Here is a 21,069-nt window from a genome sequence, read left to right on the forward strand (position 1 = left end):
ACCCGTGTCCCCTGCATTAGCAGGCAGATTCTCAACCAGTGTGCCACCAGGGAAGCCCTTCTGCCTGGTTTTGATAGTTAAAATTTGTAAAACATTTAAACAATGCCTGGGACATAAGTGTTCAATAAATATGAGTTATATTAGTAATTTAAAAATAATAACAATAATCATTATTACAATTACCATTAATTATCTCTTTATTCTCAATGTCTAGCACAAAGCGCAGTATGCAGTAGGCACTCAATCAAATGGAACTGTGGTTAATACATTAACTGTGATTAATCCAGAACTCTGCTGTCCAGTACAATAGCCACCAGCTATATGTGGCTATTGAGCACTTAAAATGTGTCTAGTCCAAATTAAGATGCTCTGTAAGTATAAAATACATACCAGAGGTTGAAGACTTGGTATAGAAAACAGAAAGTAAAATATCTCATAAATTATATTTTATATTGATTACATGTTGAAATTATATTATTTTGTATCTTTTAGGTTAAGTAAGATATACTCTTAAAAATAATCTTGCCAGTTTATTTTCACTTTTTAAAACAAGATTGCAATAGAACTACCATATAATCCAACAATTCCACTTCTGGGTATTTACCCTAAGAAAACAAAAACATTAATTCAGAAAGATATGGGAGGGACTTCCCTGGTGGTACAGTGGTTAAGAATCCACCTTCCAATGCAGGGGATGCGGTTTCGATCCCTGGTCGGAAAGCTAAGAACCCACGTGCTGTGGGGCAACTAAGCCCGCACACCACAACTACAGAGCCCATGTACCCTGGAGCCTGCACACCACAGCTAGAGAACCCGCGCACTGCAGTGAAAGATCCTGCGGGCCGCAACTAAGCCCTGACACAGCCAGAAATAAAATAAATAAATGTATATATTTTTTAAAGATATGGGAATTCCCTGGCAGTCCAGTGGTTAGGGCTCCATGCTTTCACTGCCGAGGGCTGGGGGTTCCATCCCTGGTTGGGGAACTATGTTCACTGCAGCATTATTTACAATGGCCAAGATATGGAAGCAGCTGAAGTGTCCATTGATAGATTAATGAATAAAGATGTGGAATATGTATCTCTTCTGTCTCTGTGTCACATTTTGGTAATTCTTGCAATATTTCACACTTGTTCATTATTATTATATTTGTTATGGTGATCTGTGATCAGTGATCTTTTTTTTTTTTTTTTTTGCCATACACGGGCCTCTCACTGTTGTGGCCTCTCCCGTTGCGGAGCACAGGCTCCGGACGCGCAGGCTCAGCAGCCATGGCTCACGGGCCCAGCCGCTCCGCGGCATGTGGGATCCTCCCGGACCGGGGCACGAACCCGCGTCCCCTGCATCGGCAGGCGGACTCTCAACCACTGCGCCACCAGGGAAGCCCGATCAGTGATCTTTTGACGTTATTATTGTAATTGTTTTTTTGTTTTGTATTTTTTAATTAAGGGATGTACATTGGTTTTTTTAGACATAATGTTGTTGCACACTTAATAGACTACAATATAGTGTAAACATAGCTTTTTTTTTTTTTTTTTTTTTTTTTTTTGCGGTACGCGGGCCTCTCACTGTTGTGGCCTCTCCCGTTGCGGAGCACAGGCTCCGGACACGCAGGCTCAGCGGCCATGGCTCACGGGCCCAGCCGCTCCACGGCATGTGGGATCCTCCCGGACCGGGGCACGAACCCGTGTCCCCTGCATCGGCAGGCGGACTCTCAACCACTGCACCACCAGGGAAGCCCTAAACATAGCTTTTATATGCACTGGGAAACCAAAAAATTTGTGCCACTCACTTTATTTCAATATTTCCTTTATTGTAGTGGTTTAGAACTGAACCTGAAATATCTCCAAGGTATGCCAATATTACCCAGCCATAAAAAAAAGAATGAAATCTTGCCATTTGTGACAACATGGAAGGATCTAGAGGGTATTAGGCTAAGTGAAATAAGTCAGACAAAAAAGACAAATACGATATGATTTCACTTATATGTGGAATCTAAAAAAACAAATGAACAAACAAAACAGAAACAGACTCACAGTTACAGAGAACAAACTGGCATTTGCAGAGGGGAGGTGAGTGGAGGGGATGGGCAAAATAAGTGAAGGGGATTAAGAAGTACAAACTTCCGGTTATAAAATAGATTAGTCATGGGGATGTACTATACAGCATAATGAGTATAGTCAATAATACTGTAATAATTTTGTATGGCGACAGATGGTTTCTAGGCATATCATGGTGATCATTTCATAATGTATTTAAATGTCAAATCATTATGTTGTACACCTGAAACTAACATAATATTGCATGTCAATTATACTTCAATAAATGAATATCTAAAAAAATAATAAGATGAGACTGCAAGGAAATTTAAAATTCCACATGTGATTTCATTATATTTCTATTGGACAGCACAGATCTAGAAAGCCCTCAGCCTACCATTAGTGTAGCAAACCTTCATCCAACCTCATTTACTTTCAAATATTATATAAGCTTTAGGAGTATAGATAATTCGTTTAGAACAATGATTCATTTAGAATCAAAAGTACATCCAGGTGGTTTGTAAAGGATTTTCCTTGCAGGGTTAACAAGCTAATGTGTAAAAGTATGTAGAAAGAGAACTAAAGCTTTGGGGGAATTTTCCAGGTTCGCCGTGATCCTGAGATTCAAGAATTGCGTCAGTGGCAGAAAAAAGTGCGTGAGGACAAGCACATCCGCCACCAAGTCAAAATCTTCTGGGCCAAGCAAGAGCAGAAAGGTCAGTGGTTTGATTCACAGTCCTTGGTTTATTCAGGAAAAGCCTGAGTCTTACCCCAGGCTCAAGAAGGAAGCCCTCTGAGGTTTTATAAGGTCCCTATATCTGCGCGGGACTCCACTGGGGTAGGGGAGGTGGCAGCATGTTAAGATTCAGCTTTGGAATGACAATATAACTGACATGGCCATTCCCCTCACTCAGGGACACATTCAGTGTCATCCCATGTCTGCAGGTCTCTTTTTTTAGCTGCAAGACAACAAGAATAACTCATCATTTTGGAGACACAGTGCCCATCAAGGTGATGGGTAGTTTTTTTTCTAAGCTGTCGATTGTGTGTCTGAACTCAAGCAGTGTTTTATGCCATCCTCTCCCCTTTTCTGAGAAATTAAACACATACACACATTGAAGTATTAAGAATAACAGAACAAGCACCCATCACCTGTCATGTGCAAGTGTCACCATTTTGTCCTATTTGCTTCCCTTCTTTATTTTTAAACTTTAAGTTACTACATATTCGTGATAGGAAAATTAGAAAAACAAAAACCAAAAGGGGGGTGAAAATCAGAAATCTCACCACCATTAAAATTTTGGTGCATATCCTGCTATACTTTTTCAGTACAAAAAGATGCAAATAAATATATATTCATATATTATTAAAAATGGGCTTTTACATTCTGTTACATGTATATCTGTATATTCTGTTATATCATCTACCCTGTCACTGAACATACTCAGAACGTCATTCGGTCAGCACTAGAGAGTGGCATCATGACTTTTGTTTTTTTGGCTGCATTGGGTCTTCATTGCTGTGCGTGGGCTTTCTCTAATTGTGGTGAGCGGGGGCTGCTCTTCATTGCGGTGTATGGGCTCTAGGTGCGCGGGCTTCAGTAATTGTGGCACATGGGCGTAGTAGTTGTGGCTTGCAGGCTCTAGAGCGCAGGCTCAGTGGTTGTGGCACACGGGCTTAGTTGCTCCGCGGCATGTGGGATCTTCCCGGACCGGGGCTCGAACCCGTGTCCCCTGCATTGGCATGCGGATTCTTAACCACTGCACCACCAGGGAAGTCCCATCATGACGTTTAATGGCAGTGTGGTATGGATTTAGCATCACTTATTTAACCAACAACATGGAATGAGATTCATGATGTATTAACAAGTGGAAAAAAGTTGCAGAACCATAAATTTTCATTCATATTAAAAATATATACAGGGAAACAGAGAGATGTCTAAACAGCCTGGAAGAATACTTTAATGGTAGTTACCTTTAGGAATTAGGACTAGGGGGAATCTTGCACTGTTGGAATCTTTTAAATAAGTGCAGTACTTTACAATTATGAAAACCAATGGAAAAAAAATGATCATAGCTACCTCGGCAGCCTACAGGCCATCATACTGTCCCCATCCGTGCTCTGACCTCCCCACCCTCCCCGTCCCTGTCCCCCTTCACTAGGCTGCAGCTCCTCCAGTCTCTCTTGTTCTGCCGTATGCCAACGCCTTCCTCACCTCTGGGACTCTGCACTTTCTATCCCTTTCCTGCCAAATCATCCTTTCCCAGCTCTTGTGTGGCCATTTCTTCTCACCCTCCAGGCCTGGGGACATTACCGCCTCAGAGGGGCCTTCCCAAGTTGCCCTGCCTAAAGGGAGCAGGAAGAATATTGAGCAATCTCAGCATGGTGGAGTCTAAACAAAAGTTTTCTTTTTTGCCCAGAAACTGTCTTCAACCCTGTTCTCTCGAACCTCTTTCCAGTTCCTGCTTGGCATATTGGTTAGATTTCATGTCTTTTAAGTATGTTGTGATTTCATAAAGTCCAGTCTACTTAAAAGTCTCAATCTCAGATCCAATTTAATGCTTACCCACCCGCCTCTGCTCTGCCTCAGTGGGGTTGGGGGTGGGGGAAAGAATTGTCTGATCTTTCACACGTCCACCCTTTCCTCTTCAAAGCCACTTGCTCCTTCGGTGGGTTTGGGTGGGAGGGAGGGAGATCCAAGGGGCATCTTCTCTGCACGTCCTGTTGTGATCCTCTCTTGGCTGCTGCCGCTTCTCTGACTGAGACTGCGTGGCCACCCATGTCCTGTGGGCAGGCATCCCCTTGCTGGCTCACTGACTCCTGTGTTTCATATGAGCTCTTCCTCAGGGGAGTCAACACGTGGCAGAACCCCTTGTAGGGATCTGGCTCTGTTTCTCCCTTTTCTACCACCACCTGGACCCCACCTCTGCCAGTCCACTCCCAGCCTTTTGCTCCCGGGGTCTCCTTACCCAGTGGCCAGCCCTCTCGGGTGGGGCAATGGAAAGATAGTTCAGGTTACCTCCCAGCGTCCACCTGACGCAGAGGAAACCAGCGGTGGACACGCAGACTTCTCCACTGCCCTACCCCAGCGTGTCTCCCCAGTTCACACTGAATCTGCTCTCACAGGCACAGTAGAATGAAGTGTAATGTAAATCTACCCTTAAAGGAGATGACCAACCAGATCATGAAGCACCCCCATTCTTTTTGAGTTGTTCTCTTGGCTCTTCCCTCCCTTGTCTTAGGGCTTGGGTGGTGGAAGCAGCCACTGTTGTCTAAGAGAAGGGAGAAAAGCAAGCACTCTCCTTTAGGACAGATTCTCAATCTTTTTGGACTGTGGACCAGTAAGAAATAGTTTTATGTCACAATTTAGTACATATGAATGTACAGATGGTTTCATATATACCTAGCTAAAACAGAAGTTTTATGAAAAAATTACCTTATTATATGTAATACCCTTTGGCATTTTCTAGTCTATTGAGTTTTTAATTTTGTTAATGCTGGACATGACTCAGTAAATTTATTTCATGGCCCACTAATGTATCTTGGCCCATGGTTTGAAGCACACTGCATTGATTCACTACTCCACAGCTCCTACGGTTTCTTCTCCCCCTTTCCTACCCGTAGTCATCAGCTTAAGTAATGGTTAGGCCCCTTCTTCATAAACAGTTGTTCTCAATATTGGCTGCATATTTGAATCACCTCAGGAGCTTTCTAAAAATACTAATGCTATTGACTGAAAACCCTAGAAGCAATGAGCATTCCTAGCGCCCAGATCTTGGTTTCTAAGTACCCCTCATTCTAAATGGAATTAGGTTGGGGTTTTTTTGTTTTTTGTTTTTTTGAGAAATGGTCGATTCCAGGGCTGGGGCAAGGAAAGTAGAAGAGCTTAGAATGTCTTTTGCCAGAAAATAAAGAAGGCTCAAAAAATTGATGGGAACATGGAAAAAGAATACAGGCTCCAACTTGAAGGGAGTCTCACTGGGCAAATCTGGGACAATTTAAGCATCAAAATTAACATCAAAATTTAAGCATGAAAATCAACAGTGACTGTAATGAACTCATTGACTAAAAAAAAAAAATCCAAATGTCCATATGGATACCAAATAAAGAAACAAATAAACAAATAAATGTGAGAGAAAAGGAAGCTTTTCTCCCACATTAGAATGCCAGCTAATACATTTAGCAGTATAATGAAATGTACGTCACCATTTTGTAACCATGTTAGTGAATTAATTGGCTCAGGCAACAATCATCAATAGATGCTAAACCACTTAGTAAACGTTTGATGAGGAACATGATATTCATAGTCTGAAAATACCTCTTCACAAGGCAGAGTCTTTAACACAAAGGGGAAAATATTAACTTTGCATGAGAGAAGGCTGGCAGAGCCACCTTAACCAAGTGTTGGAGATTAATGTCACCAATAACAGGACAAACTGACATCACATGCCTTCTGGTATGATGTACTGAGGAAGACACAGATCACAGATGCTTATGCACAAGTCCTGTAAAAAATGCACAACTTGAATCTAATCATGAGGAAACATCAGATCCACCCAAATTGAGGAAACACTCCAAAATAACTGATTTGGACTCTTCAAAAATGCCAGTGTCAAGAAAGCCAAAAAGATTAAAGGAGACCAAAGAGGCGTGACAGCTGAATGCTGTGCATGACCTTAGATTGAATCTCGGATGGGGAAAAATGCTATAAAAGACATTATTGAGACAGTTAGCAAACTTTGAGTATGGGCTTTATATTAGACAGTGGTATGTAGCACTATTAAGTTTCCTGATTTTGATCAATGTTCTTGGACTATATCAGAAACCTCCTTATTCTTAAGATGCATGATGAAGGTTTTAGGGATCAAGGGATATGATATGCAGCTTAATCCCCAATGATTCAGAAAAATAAAATTTGTAAAACACATGCACACATATGTATACACACAGAGAGAAAATGATCAAGTATAAACAGTGGCGAATCTGAGAGTTCTTTGGATGATTATTGCAACTTTTCTGTAAATTCAAAATTACAAGATAAAAAAATACCAGTGCCTCATCTCCAGAAATTCCAACTTGGTGGGGATGGGCCCTGGGCATCCATGTTACTGTTAAGTTTCCCCAGTTCTAATGGTCAGCCAGAGTTGCGACCCTAAGGAGGTGCTAGATCCCGAGTGGTTTGTGTTCTCTTTAAAATGTAGAGTCCTCTAGGCCCGAGTGTCCTACTGATGCATGATTGTACTTCCGTTATTTGCTGACTTTGCAGTTACATGCCTTCCTCACTAAAGTGTAAGCTCCATGAGGACGAAGGCCTTGTCCTCACGCAGTGGCTGGCACAAAGTGAGCACCAAATAAATTTTGGTTGAATGAATAAACGAGGGAATGAATGAATGGATGGAGTTCTGAGGCTTGTATGAGCCCACATACAGACAGAGCCTGGTACAGAGTGGGAGCTCATCAAATTGGCTGGTCTTGGTGTCCCTTGTTAAGAAGCAATTTGAGCTGTAACTGTTTGGCAGACTTGTCTGTGTACAACTGCCGGTTCATTTCACTTAAAATTGGAAGACAATCAGGGCTGTAATCAGTTTAAAGGCCAGGAAAAGTGCAGCATGCCTATTTATTTCTGTTGTTACTTATTTTTTTGAGTTGATTTGCCGTTGGTTCGCTGATTGGCTTGGCTTGCAATGTAGAAAGGAGCGCAGGCTGGATTTAACTCTGTGACCCAGCTAGCAGTGGAGGGCAAAGTGAAAGAGGTCCCACCTCGGCCACCTGCTGCCCATGTCCCTTGCTGCCTTTCCACCTTCTGAGGGTTCCAGAAGGAACAGTGCTTTCCAAAAAAGATGAGGTTTTCAGTAGATGCCCCAATGTGAACTCAGGGGTAAATTTCCCATTTATGATGAGACTGTGAAATGGTCTTCAGGAAAAAAGTCTGTTCTAAACACCATCCCCAGATCTGTGGTCAGTTTGGAAAGAAGTCAATACAGCACAGTTGGTAAAGGACTGGGTTTCGGAGTTGGCCAGAGTTGTCCTTGGAATCCTTTTACTTTTAGCGGTGTGACCCTGATCTAGTTAACTTCATTGAGCCTCAGTATTCCCATGTGCAAAATGGAAATAATAATAGTCCTGTCTCATACAGTTGTTAAAGGATTTCAAGAGATGATCTTTGGAATAAGCCCTGGCACATAGTTCCCATACATGTTGGTTATTGTCATTATTAAAATATCTCTGTGCTTCAAACAATTTTGTATTGATTTCCTCCACTAGACTCTAAGTTCCATGGGGTTCCATGTGGGGACTGTGTGTCTTATTCATCATGATGTCCCCACACCTAGCACAGAGCCTGGTATAGAGCAGGCAGTCTATACATATTTGGTGGATGCAGCTCTGGGTTTCATTTTGTAGATGAATAAGTTAGGCCCAGGAAGGTCGAAGGCTTGCCAAGGTCACACAGTCGAGGAGGGCCTAGGGCTGGGGCGCAGGCACGCCCTTTCTCTGTCCCGTGTTCTGACACATACGGGAGGAGAGTTGCAGAGAGACAAGACACTGTTTTGGGTTCTACCATCAGACCCAAACCTCTCAGGAATCCTCCTGAACATAACATACGGCTTGTCCAATTTCTTATGACCTATGGTTTCTTGCTGTTGGTGTTTGCATTGGCTGAAGCCCTCAGGTAAGGGCTGAATTGCCAGGAGCAGGGTACAGCGTGCTGCCCATCAAGTGAAGTAGAACTTTTTGTCCCCTTCAGGGGTCACCAAGCTGAATCATTTTGTTAAGTTCATGCATGGAGTTACTTCCTGCTTTAAACCTTATGAATCTGGGTAGTGTAGCGGTTTCAAAAATCAATCCCCCCCAGCCAAGGTGACACTGTAATTAGACCCCAAAGAGCTCTGATGAAGCAATTTGAAAATGAATGTTAAACATATGTAGTTCTCCTTTAGATTTGCGGTAAAGAAAAAAAGTGGAGTGATTGCAAATAAAAATGGGTTTTCACCTTCATGTAAGAAAACTGCAAACTCATCCATGTACAAATCCAGCAAACAAACATAATTGTTTAGTAGATGCCATTTTATCCATATTGTGCTCTGGTATTTATAGTATGAATGAATTTTGCCAAGTTCATTCCTTGGAGCAACCTTGGTGCAGACAGGAGGTCTGAGGGAGAGGAGCGCCAGCTGTCAGGGTAGAACCATGGTCATTTATAGCCTGTCTCATGTTACACTGAGTCAGAGGCCGTCCTGAACAGGATTTTCCTCTAGGACAGAAACAGTGTGAAGTTATCCTGGAGTCTCTATCCATCGGGACAGTTGCAGGAATTATTTTTAAAAACATGTGTGACAAGAATTACAGCTAATATGATCCAAAAGAAGATGCCAAAGTCATTTTTGAGATGTGGTCAAAAATCCCTTCTTGATTAATAGCATATTTTTAGCTTCATATAATTGGTAATTGTTTTCAAATGTGCTTTGTAACTGAATATTCATATTTTATTTGGAAATCTAGTATGAGTAAAGAAAACATAGAAACTGTTCCCATAACATCAGATTACATTTATTATATATACTACATCAGATTACATATATATACATACATGTATATATATATACAACATCAGATTGCAATTTTCAAATGTGTGTGTGTATATTGTATATTTGTGTAAATACTCTTTGAATGACTTTATTACTTCTTGATATTTTAAAGAAAAGGGTGGGGGAGGCTGACCTGTCAAAGGAAATAGATTGTTTACTTTTGTTTGCTCACCTGTTTGTTCCCTACCTCAGTCCAAGAGTAGTTTGTAGTTGCTTACAGAAGCACATATAATATAACATTTTTAGGTAAATGTGGTAATTGGATTAAGGAAAAATTAAGAGTAGAGGAAATATAAAGCCATTGAATGCAGTAAGCAAAATACTTACTCCAAGGCCTATACTTGCTAGAGATTTCTTAGGGACAAAGTAAAGAGGGAAATAAGACCTGTTGCATAATTCATAGTGTCCAAAAGGAAAAAGACAGTCCAGTTGTTCAGGAAATACTGGGCCCTTCCCTAATACATTATGCAGTGTAAATAATAACCTCAAAAATGTTCCTACAATAAATAGAAATGTGGCTCTGAGCTTCCTAGAAGCCATAGCAATGAAGGAAATAGGATCATTACATTGTTTATTGCCTTCAAATTTCAAAAAGTTTCTTGGAAGCACTCATTCCTGGAGCTGATTTTTCTCTCGTAAAGAAGACACTGTAAGGTAGTGAACATCAATCTTCCTGTCCCTTAGTGAGTTTCTTAGAAGGGCATTTGCTTCTGGAGGGAAAAGATAAAAGCCTGAGGTGGGGGTGGGATAGAAACCAGAGAAATTTCTTTCCTTGATTTTAAATCTAGTATGTTAAGTTTAGATTGTAATGACAAATCTTAACTATTAGGATTAGGTTTTAAGGATATTCTTAAAATAAGCACCTTATCTTGGCCATACCACCTGCTTGTGACCTTAGGATGCCTCTGGAACTTAGCTCTTAGAGCAGAGAAGCCTGTCTGGAGCTCAGGAGTAGCCATGAGTTAGCGAGCATGTACCGCGTGCCAGGCCCTGTGTTTCCATGTAGCCTTCATACCTACTCTCCCAGAGAGAAGATATTCTCTCCATTGTACAGATGAGGAAACTGGAGCTGGGAGGTTACTTGACTCACACAGGTCACACAGCCAGGAAGGCCAGAGACCAGGGATTTGAACCCAGGTCTGCCTGATGCCAGGGAACCTCTGGTCATCTCCTGCCATGGTGTCCAGTTACCTTAAGCTGTGGGCCCAATAAGGCTAGTTGACCCCCTGCAAAGCTTCCCATCCGGGTACCAGGAGCCCCAGGCTGGACAATGGGCAGCGTCTGGCTGTGCCTCCTACCCTGCACACTAGCCGAAATGACCACAGGCCACTGGAATAATGGAGGTTTGAGGGTAGGAGAGGCTGAGTCCTCAATCTGAAGGCTGCAGGATCTATAACCATGTTTCTGGGAGACATTTCCATCAGAGCAGGAAGCCATGGGTGGGTGGATAAGGATGAGGATGTTTTTCTCTCCCTCCTTCCAAACTCCCTGCCCATCTACAGATGAGGAGCAGCGAAGGGCTTGGCCCCAAAAGAGGGCGCCCAGGTGCAGAGAACACTGTAGCCTATGGTTCAGGAGGTGGGTTCTGGCATTAAGCGTGACCCTTTGTGACTAACAAACATAATCTATCATATAACAAAAAAGGGCAAATTTTCAGTAGCACTTTCCAGAGACAACCACTGTTTAGTATGTCAGCTCATAGAGTTTCTTCATCTGCCTATTAATACATAAGTATATATACACAAACATATATTTATAAACATGAACCATATTATATATGGTATACTGTAACTTGCTTTTCTCTTCACTTGGCAAATATATCATTGACATCTCTTCATGCCACATATACAGAGATCTATCTCATTATTTTTTGTGGGTCCATAAAAATTATAGATCTGTATCATACTTTTTAAAAACAAATCCCAATGAATGGATATTTGGCTTGTATTACGAATAATGCATCCATAGACATTCTGTAGGTATATTCTTGCTTACTTATAAAAGTATTCCTATAGGATAAATTCCTAGAAGTGGAATTTCTGGGTCAAAGGATATAAATACATTAAGTTTAGAAAGTGATCACCATACTGTCATCCAAAAACATTGCACCAATTTATACTTAATACCACCAAGTCACTTTGGAACTTTTGATGGGTGATGTAATCTTTGTGCTTCATTTTCCCTACTTGTAAAATGAGAATAATTATGCCTCAGGAATAATTCTAAATGAGGTCATTGCTTTGATATTACCATGCCTCTTTAAGAAGAAATATACTCTCTGGAAATCTAAGGTGTCATTTTCATTTTAACTTTTTCTCTCATATCTCCCCAAACTTTAGTTCCTTCTCCATTTTAACCTGCAGAAGAAATAAAAATTTGATTAAAAGAAATCTAGTGACTTCATGCCTTGATACTACTTTCATCAGTTCTAGTTTTAAGACTCACCAGTGAGTGGGGATGTTAGGATGACATCAACTTTCATACATATCTTTTTTTTTTTTAGTTTAATTAATTAATTTATTTATTTTTTGCTGAACTGGGTCTTTGTTGCTGTGTGCGGGCTTTCTCTAGTTGCAGCGAGCTGGGGCTACTCTTTGTTGCAGTGTGTGGGCTTCTCATTGCAGTGGCTTCTCCTTGCAGAGCATGGGCTCTAGGCGCACAGGCTTCAGTAGTTGTGGCACGCAGGCTCAGTAGTTGTGGCTCGCAGGCTCTAGAGCTCAGGCTCAGTAGTTGTGGCGCATGGGCTTAGGTGCTACGCAGCATGTGGGATCTTCCTAGACCAGGGCTCGAACCCGTGTTCCCTGCCTTGGCAGGCAGATTCTTAACCACTGCGCCACCAGGGAAGTCCCATACATATCTTTTCATTTAAAAGTTGCAAAAGTACACAACTAGGATGTGTCTTCTGTTGAAATGCTCAAAGATCCCCTACTATTCTACCGAAATGAAAAGTAAAATAAAAAACGATTTCCTTTATGAAATGGTCTGCCCCCAAAGTTCAAATCCCCAATTTAAGATTATGTAAATGGATGCTTCCAACCATTAGTTTCATTCCATCATCTGACTGTTCAGCATTCTTCTTTGCCATTTTATAGACGCAGAATGCTTTTGTAGGATTTAGGTAAATCCACAAATGTCTGGAAGGCTCAAGGCACCAGATTGGATTAAGTTTCCCATTTATCAACTGTATAACCTTGTGGTGGTTGCTTAATCTCTCTGTGACTCAGTTTGCATGGCAATAAAATGGAAACACTAATGTTAGTAACCACCCCATAGGGTTTTTGTAAGGATTAAATGAACCGGATTAGTGTCTGGCTGAAAAAACAAAGTGATCACTAAATGATAAATATTATTAGTAATATAAATGCTCAACATATGGCTAATATACATTGTTATTAAGAATATGGGGGGCTTCCTTGGTGGTGCAGTGGTTAAGAATCTGCCTGCCAATGCAGGGGACACGGGTTCAAGCCCTGGTCCGGGAAACTCCCACATGCCGCGAAGCAATTAAGCCCGTGCGCCACAACTACTGAGCCTGCGCTCTAGAGCCCACAAGCCACAACTACTGAGCCTGCGTGCCACAAGTACTGAAGCCTGCGCGCCTACAGCCGGTGCTCCGCAACAAGAGAAACCACTGCAGTGAGAAGCCCGTGCACCGCAACAAAGGGTAGCCCCCGCTCGCAGCAACTAGAGAAAGCCCACGCGCAGCAACGAAGACCCAATGCAGCCAAAAATAAATAAAATAAATATAAAATAAAATTTAAAAAAGAAAGATTATGGGCCCTGGGGTCTGAATGAACCGAGTCCTGCCTCCTACCATCAGTGGTCAGCGCAAGGCACTCATCCTCTTGAAGCCGTTTTCTCCTCTGTTATGTGGGGACAGTTAGGGCCCATCCCAGAGGGCTCCTGTGAGGATTAAATAATATTAAATACCATGTATCCTATTAAATAGATCCCTGGCACAAAGTGAATGATCAATAACTGGTGGCTGATTTTAGTAATATTTTTTAAACTGTCAAGAAAAACAAAAACAAAAACAAAATGTATGCCAGGTAATTTACCTGCAGCAGTGGTTCTCACTCCTGGCTGCAGGTTAGAATCCCCTGGGGAAAATTTATAAGGATGTGTCAGGCCAGAGGCCAGAGAAAGGGATTACATGTGTTTATTCTTAGTAGTGGATTTGTTGTAACCACATCAGCAAAATCCTGATACTGTGGATTAGCTGCAAGATTCCAGTAATAGCTTTGGATTCAAAATCTTCCTTTGCAAGGGTTCGTCTCACTAATGCAATATCATCTGGATTAAAATTCAGGGGATCTGAGTTCCTGGCCCAACTCTGCAATTTACCAGCTAGATGGGCCTTGCTCTCTTCTTTGAAAAGCGGAAGAAGTGAGCCAGGAAATCTATAAAACAGGAAATCTGATAGGTGTTTGCTGTAGAATCTCCTGCCTCCTGGGCAAAGAGGCCTATTGTTGGGCAAATCCAAACCTTGGAAAACTATTGCTCTTGTCTTGGCGGTGGTTGTTGGATTTGGGAGTTTGGTCTCAAGATCGAAGGCAAAAACAATAGATGGGGAACATTCTGTGCTTTGCTGGAGAGAGTGGGGTGAGATAGGGAGAGCCAGAGAGTAACTGGGGAGGGGAGAAGAGGGAAGGGTAGCCTGGGTATTTGTCACTTCAGGAGAATTTTGGGGGGAAGAGTAGGGATGTTTAAAGGCAGTTTCTCTTTGGTCATATATTTGAGGAGTGGGAAGCATATTTCCTAGACTGAGGGCTTTCCTATCACCACACCTGGGTCTGTCACACCCATGGGTGACTTTCTGAATGAAAATGGAGCTTACAGAGGAAGGGTGATGGGAAATCTCTCCTGCCATGGTGTCCAGCCTGCAGGACAGCATTACCTCTATCCTTAGCTGCCACACCTGGGTGTCTGCAAAGATCCACGGTCATTATGAAAGCCTCATGAGTGCCTACCACGTACCTTAAATATATTATTATATTTTTAATCTTCACAACAAATGGAATGAGCATAAACTATTATCACCCCTGTCTTTCAGGGGAGGAAGGAAACTGTCTCAGAGGTTAAGTCACTTGGTTTTGGTCAACAGCTGCTAAAGAGCAGAGCTGAGGACATTTACAACTTTCCACAACGTCATACTGCCTTGCTGTTCTCACACCCTTCCTTTCCACCAGCCCATGAATGGGTAGGCTGTGGGAGAGGTCTGGAATCCATGCTCTCAAGAGTGCAACAGAAGTTCAATGCAGAAACGAAGGCCACACCATAAAAAGCAATGAAGGACTGATACATGCTCGAACGTGGACGAACCTTGAAAACTGAAAAACTTGAAAGCTTGCTAAGTGCAAGAAGACAGACACAAAAGACCACATATTTATATGATTCCATTTATGTGAAATGTCCCGAACAGGAAAGTCTATAGAGATAGAAAGTAGATTAGTGCTTGCCTAGGGCCAGGAGGCTGAGGGAATGGTGGTGATAGCTAAAAGGTATGGGGATTCTTTGGGCGATAATGAAGATGTTGTAAAATTGATGTGGTGACGGTTGCACCTGTCTGTGAATATACTAAAAACCATTGAATTGCTTACTTTAAATGAGTGCATTGTATGGTATGTGAGTTATATTTTCATAAATCTGTTATATAAAATAAAAATGGAGGCACAGACTACCTCACATCCATAAAGATGGATACTATCAAAAGATAGAAAATAACAAGGATTGGTGAGGATGTGGAAGAATTGGACCCATTATGCATTGTTAGTGGGAATGTAAAATGATGCAGATAAAGCGGTTCCTTAATAAATTTGTAATTGGAATTACCATATGATCCAGCAGTTCCACTTTGGGGCAAATACAAGAAAGAGAGCAGAGACTCAATGAGATGTTTGTATACATATGTTAATGGTAGCATTATTCACGGTAGCCAAAAGGTAGAAGTAACCCAAGTGTCCATCAGTGGATGAATAGATAAGAAATATGTGGTATGTCCATACAGTAGAATATTATTCAGCCTTAAGAAGGAAGTTCTGACACATGGCATAATGTGGATGAACCTTGAGGACATTATGCTAAGTGAAATAAGCCAGTCACAAAAAGGCAAATACTGTATGATTCCACTTTAATGAGATACTTAGAATAGTAATATTCATAGATGCAGAAAGTAGGATGGTGGTTGCCACGGGCTGGGAGGAGGGGAGAATGGGGAGTTCTTGTTTAATAGGTACAGTTTCTGTTTTGCGAGATGAAAAGAGTTCTAGAGATGGATGGTGGTGATGGTTGCACAATATGAATGTACTTAATACCACTGAATTGTGCACTTTAGGATGGTTAAGATGGTAAATTTTACGTTATGTGTATTTTACCACAATGAAAAAAATTAGGAGGAAAAACAATGAAGGCACAGACCCCAAATTACCTCATGGATCGCTCCCTTACCTCCATCAGGCTCTGCTTAATGTCATCTTCTCAGTGTGCCCTCCCTGAACCCCCGACCCCCATCCCTCTGCCCTGCTTGTCCCCAACTAATATGTTATCTACAGGGTGATTCAAAAAGAACTGACTGGGCTTCCCTGGTGGCGCAGTGGTTGAGAATCTGCCTGCTAATGCGGGGGACACAGGTTCGAGCCCTGGTCTGGGAGGATCCCACATGTCACGGAGCAACTAAGCCCGTGAGCCACAGCTACTGAGAATGTGCGTCTGGAGCCTGTGCTCCTCAACAAGGGAGGCCGCGATAGTGAGAAGCCCACGCACCGCGATGAAGAGTGGCCCCCGCTCACTGCAACTGGAGAAAGCCCTCGCACAGAAACGAAGACCCAACACAGCTAAAAATAAATAAATTAATTAATTAAAAAAAAAAAAGTGGAAGTGTAGCAGTTACATAATAAGAATACAATATCTTTAAAAAAAAAAAAAAACAAGAACTGACTGCTTCCAAACTTTTATTACAACATGCATGAGCACAGATTAAGAACTTGGTGTCGGTGCCAACTCTTCTCTGCAGATTTGGAGAAATAAAGAAATGTGTGATTGCCCTTCAACCCTGGCTGCAATAGAGGATCTGGGACAATGCCAGCTCCAGGATGGCTGGGTGCCCCGTGTCCTGTGTTTGTTCCGGGGGCTACATGTAGAGGATCTGTTATGTTGTAATTACTATGTTGGTTCCTTAACAAATTGTCTTTGACTATGTGATGTATTTAATTGTATTTAGTCACCGATTAATAATTGTTTAAGGTGTTTTTTGTTTTGTTTTGTTTTGTTTTGCGGTACGCGGGCCTTTCACTGTTGTGGCCTCTCCCGTTGCGGAGCACGGGCTCCGGACGCACAGGCTCAGCGGCCATGGCTCACGGGCCTAGCCACTCCGCGGCATGTGGGATCTTCCCGGACCGGGGCACGAACCCGTGTCCCCTGCATCGGCAGGTGGACTCTCAACCACTGGGCCACCAGGGAAGCCCACTTGTTTAAGTTTTTAATTCTTTTGAATTGCCCAGGATTTTAATGATTTATTTTGTTTATTGTTTGTGTGACTGCACTAGAATATGGAAGCTTCCTGTGGCAGCTTGGATGTTTTTTCCTTTCTGTGTCGTTCACCGCTCTATCCCAACTCCTAGAACAGTGCCCAGCATGTATGTGGTAGATGTTCAAGAAACATTTGTTGATTAAATGACTGAATCTGTGTTACACAATACCCTTCCCAAATCATCCAGCTTGGTAAACACCCTATGGACAAAGTCAATCTAAGGTAAACAGAACTGTTTCCAAGCAACCAACCAAATAAATAAAAGGAAATATATTATCCATCTTTTCTAAAGTAATAAAAAGGACTGTTCACATTCCTGTGTGCTTACTATGAAGCAAGCAATGTTCCAAGCATGTCTTTAGTAGGAACTCAGTCTTCTCAGCAGCCCTTTGAAGTAGGTACTGTATGGTCTCCATTTTATAGATGAAGAAACTGAGGCACAGAAAGGTTGAACAATATACCCAGGGCCACCCAGCAAGGAAGTAGCAGACTGGGGAGCTTGGGAGTCCTTCCTCTTCCCCACCTCCGATGCCGCAATGCACAGATGTTATTTATGGAGTTAAGCTCCAGAGAAATCTGTTGGTGTTTTGTTTCATGTGAAATCCATGTTCCTTTATGCCTGTTAGCCTGGTTTAAAGGGCAATGGTCCCACCCATCTAATTGTCCCGCCTTCTCTCTATAAGTGCCAGTCCAACCCTGTTGATGCATGGTATTCACCCTGAGGATCTAAATTTAGGATCTGAGCAGCTAAAGTCTCTTGCCAATTTTCAGATTTGTCTCTCATTAGTCCAGGACATGGAAAATTTTAGAGGTATAGAGCTATGGAGGCTAGATGTTAAGAAGGACAGACTGATTCCTTTTAGAATAACTTAAAAACCGTCCCTTTATCAAAGTAATACATTCTCATTTTGCAAAATACGGAAAAGTATCAAGAGATCAAAAAAGGGTATCCTCCATGCTGTCACTGATAATACTTCGGTGTATAGAAAGACTTTTTAAAAAGTGCTTTATTTTATCCCATGAGCAGGAGGGAGGTAGAGGAGACTGAGTCTGTTGTATGTGTTCTACTTTCACCATGTGTTTTGGAGTTGCCCTCATTTGCTTTTCGTGGCATCTGAAGACTTGTCATTTAAGAGGTTTCAGAGTGACCTTTGAAGCTGTCCAACTGAGCCGCTAATAGCGGCAGCAAGAGTACTGGGCCTGGAGTCCCAAGATTTATATTCAGACCCTGATTGGAAGCTTCCTAGCTGTGTATCTTTGAGCAAAGCACTTAACCTTCCTGATCTTCCATCTTCTAACTGTAAAATTAAACTAACACTCCTAAAAGCCCAACTGAGAGGCAAGGTTATTTGAGTTAAAAAGACTTGAGCTAATAATGCTCACCTATAAATTCTCACTGGCTGTGTGACCTTGAGACAGTTACTTAACCTTTCTGACCTTCCGTTTCTTCATCTGCACAATAGAAATTATAAAAGTATTCCCCTCACTGGGTCCTAGAGAAACCCATATGAGACAGTACATGTAACACGTTTAGTCCAATACTCACAGACAGTAGGGGTTCAATAATGATCAATGACTATTGTAAATCATACAATTTTTGAATCATGTTAGAGCAGTGTTTTTCCCACTGTGGATGGTGAAAATAATTAGTGGGTTGCCATTTGCATTTTTAAAAATGAAATAATCTCAGTTCTTACATTTAAGTCTTTAATCCATTCTGAATTTAATTTTGTATATGGTGTGAGAAAGTAGTCCAGTTTTATTCTTTTAAATGTTAAGACCTGGAACCATAAAACTCCTAGAAGAAAACATAGGCAGTACGTTCTTTGACATCAGTTTTAGTGATGTTTTTTGGATATGTCTCTTCAGGCAAGGGAAATAAAAGCAAAAATAAACAAATGGGACCACATCAAACTAAAAATCTTTTGCATAGAGAAGGAAACTATCAACAAAACGAAAAGGCCACCTACTGAATTGGAGAAGATATTTGCAAATGATATATCTGATAAGGGGTTAATATCCAAAGTATACAAAGAACTCATACAACTCAACATCAAAAAAAAACCCCAAACAGGGCTTCCCTGGTGGCGCAGTGGTTGAGAGTCCGCCTGCCGATGCAGGGGACATGGGTTCGTGCCCCGGTCTGGGAAGATCCCACATGCCACGGAGCGGCTGGGCCCATGAGCCATGGCCGCTGAGCCTGTGCGTCCGGAGCCTGTGCTCCGCAACGGGAGATGCCACAACAGTGAGAGGCCCGCATAACGCAAAAAAAAACAAACAAACAAAAAAAAAAAACACCCAAACATTTAAAAATGGACAGAGGATCTGAATAGACATCTTTCCCATGTACCAACCAGCTCTAGGTCAAGATACGGATCATTTCCATTATTCCTCAAGGCTCCGCCATGCCTCATCCCAGTCAATCCACCCCGCCTACCTCATCTTCCTGACCTCTCACCCCCTGCCCCCCAGGTAATCACTGTTTTGGTTTCTATCATCCTCGACTAGTTTTACCTGTTTTTTGATCATCATTTAAATAAAAGTCTTTTATATCTGGCTTGCTCACTCCACATGTTGTGTGATTCAGCCATCTTGGTTGTATCAGTAATTTGTTCTTTTTCACTGGTGGTATAGTATTCCTTTGTATGAATATACTACAGTTGTTTATCACTCTACTCTTGATGGATATTTGAGTTGTTTACAGTTTATAGTTATTATGAATATAACTGCTATGAGCATTCCTCGTAGATATCTAAGAGTATCTCTTGAGTGTACACCTAGGAGTAGAATTCCTGGATCATGGTCCATTAGATCTTTTTACAAATATAAATCCCCATATGAGAAATGTTTCCAGCAAACGGTGCCAGGAAAAATGTAGCTCCCCTTGGGGAAATGGTTTGCTTCTTCCCTAACTTCTCCTTTTTGCCTAGTCTGCCAGGAAGCTCAGAGTTCAATTTAAACCTCATTTATAGTAACTCACTGACTCTTCTTGGTTAGCATATCTAAATTCTCCATTTCTCTTCAGACTTGGTTTTCTTTTTTCTATTTTTATTACCTATATATTTTTTTGTAAATTATCTGAAATCCTTTTAGGGAGGAAGCAGGATATAAATACATTCAGGAAGAAAATAGGTATTTGCCTTGTTTACAGCACAAAGAGGTTGTGAATCTCACATGAGATAATGTACATGAGAGAACATTAAACACTGAGAGGCCCGGCCCAGAGGAGTTGTCATTAGTGTGTATTCGACTCTTGAGGAGGTGTGAGCTTTATCAGCTTTGTAGAAAAGGAGAATACTGCTGGCACTTGTTTTAACAGAATTTTTAAAAATAACTTTCTGGGCTTCCCTGGTGGTGCAGTGGTTGAGAGTCTGCCTGCCGATGCAGGGGACACGGGTTCGTGCCCCGGTCTGGGAAGATCCCACATGTCGCGGAGCGGCTAGGCCCGTGAGCCATGGTGGCTGAGCCTGTGCGTCCGGAGCCTGTGCTCCGCAACGGGAGAGGCCACAGCAGAGGCCCACGTACAGCAAAAAAAAAAACCCAAAACAAACAAAAAAAACTTTCTTCTTAACTGATTAGAAAAGTAATACTTGCCCTTTGTGGAAAATTGAACAAAACAGTAGATAATTCTAAGTCTCACCATCCAGAGATAACTGCTATCAAAATGTCATCTTTCTTTTTTAAAAATAACTTTATTTAGATATAATTCACATATCATACAATTCAGTGACTTTTAGTATAGTCCCAGAATTTGCCACCATTACTACAATCAATTTTAGCACATCTTCATCACCTCCAGAGGAAACCCGACTCCCGTTAGCTATAAGCCCGCAAGACTCCCATTCTTTCCAGCCCTAGACAACCACTAATGGACTTTCAGTCTCTATAGATTTGCCTTTGTGACTGGCATCTTCAC

The 21,069-nt window shown here is 41.8% G+C and overlaps 1 protein-coding gene across 1 annotated transcript in view; it reads left to right on the forward strand.

Annotated features, from left to right (window-relative positions):
• The window catches only part of IQCK (IQ motif containing K), a gene marked incomplete at both ends in the record, with an annotated part of 126,178 nt that overhangs the window by 93,580 nt on the left and 11,529 nt on the right, over positions 1–21,069 (forward strand). Inside the window, one exon of the mRNA XM_079718726.1 lies at positions 2,644–2,755. Within this exon, the coding sequence (XP_079574852.1) occupies positions 2,644–2,755 (112 nt within the window). The remainder of the gene's footprint in view (positions 1–2,643; positions 2,756–21,069) is intronic.

Source organism: Hyperoodon ampullatus (assembly GCF_949752795.1).
Source record: "Hyperoodon ampullatus genome assembly, chromosome: 14".
Lineage (NCBI taxonomy): Eukaryota > Metazoa > Chordata > Mammalia > Artiodactyla > Ziphiidae > Hyperoodon > Hyperoodon ampullatus.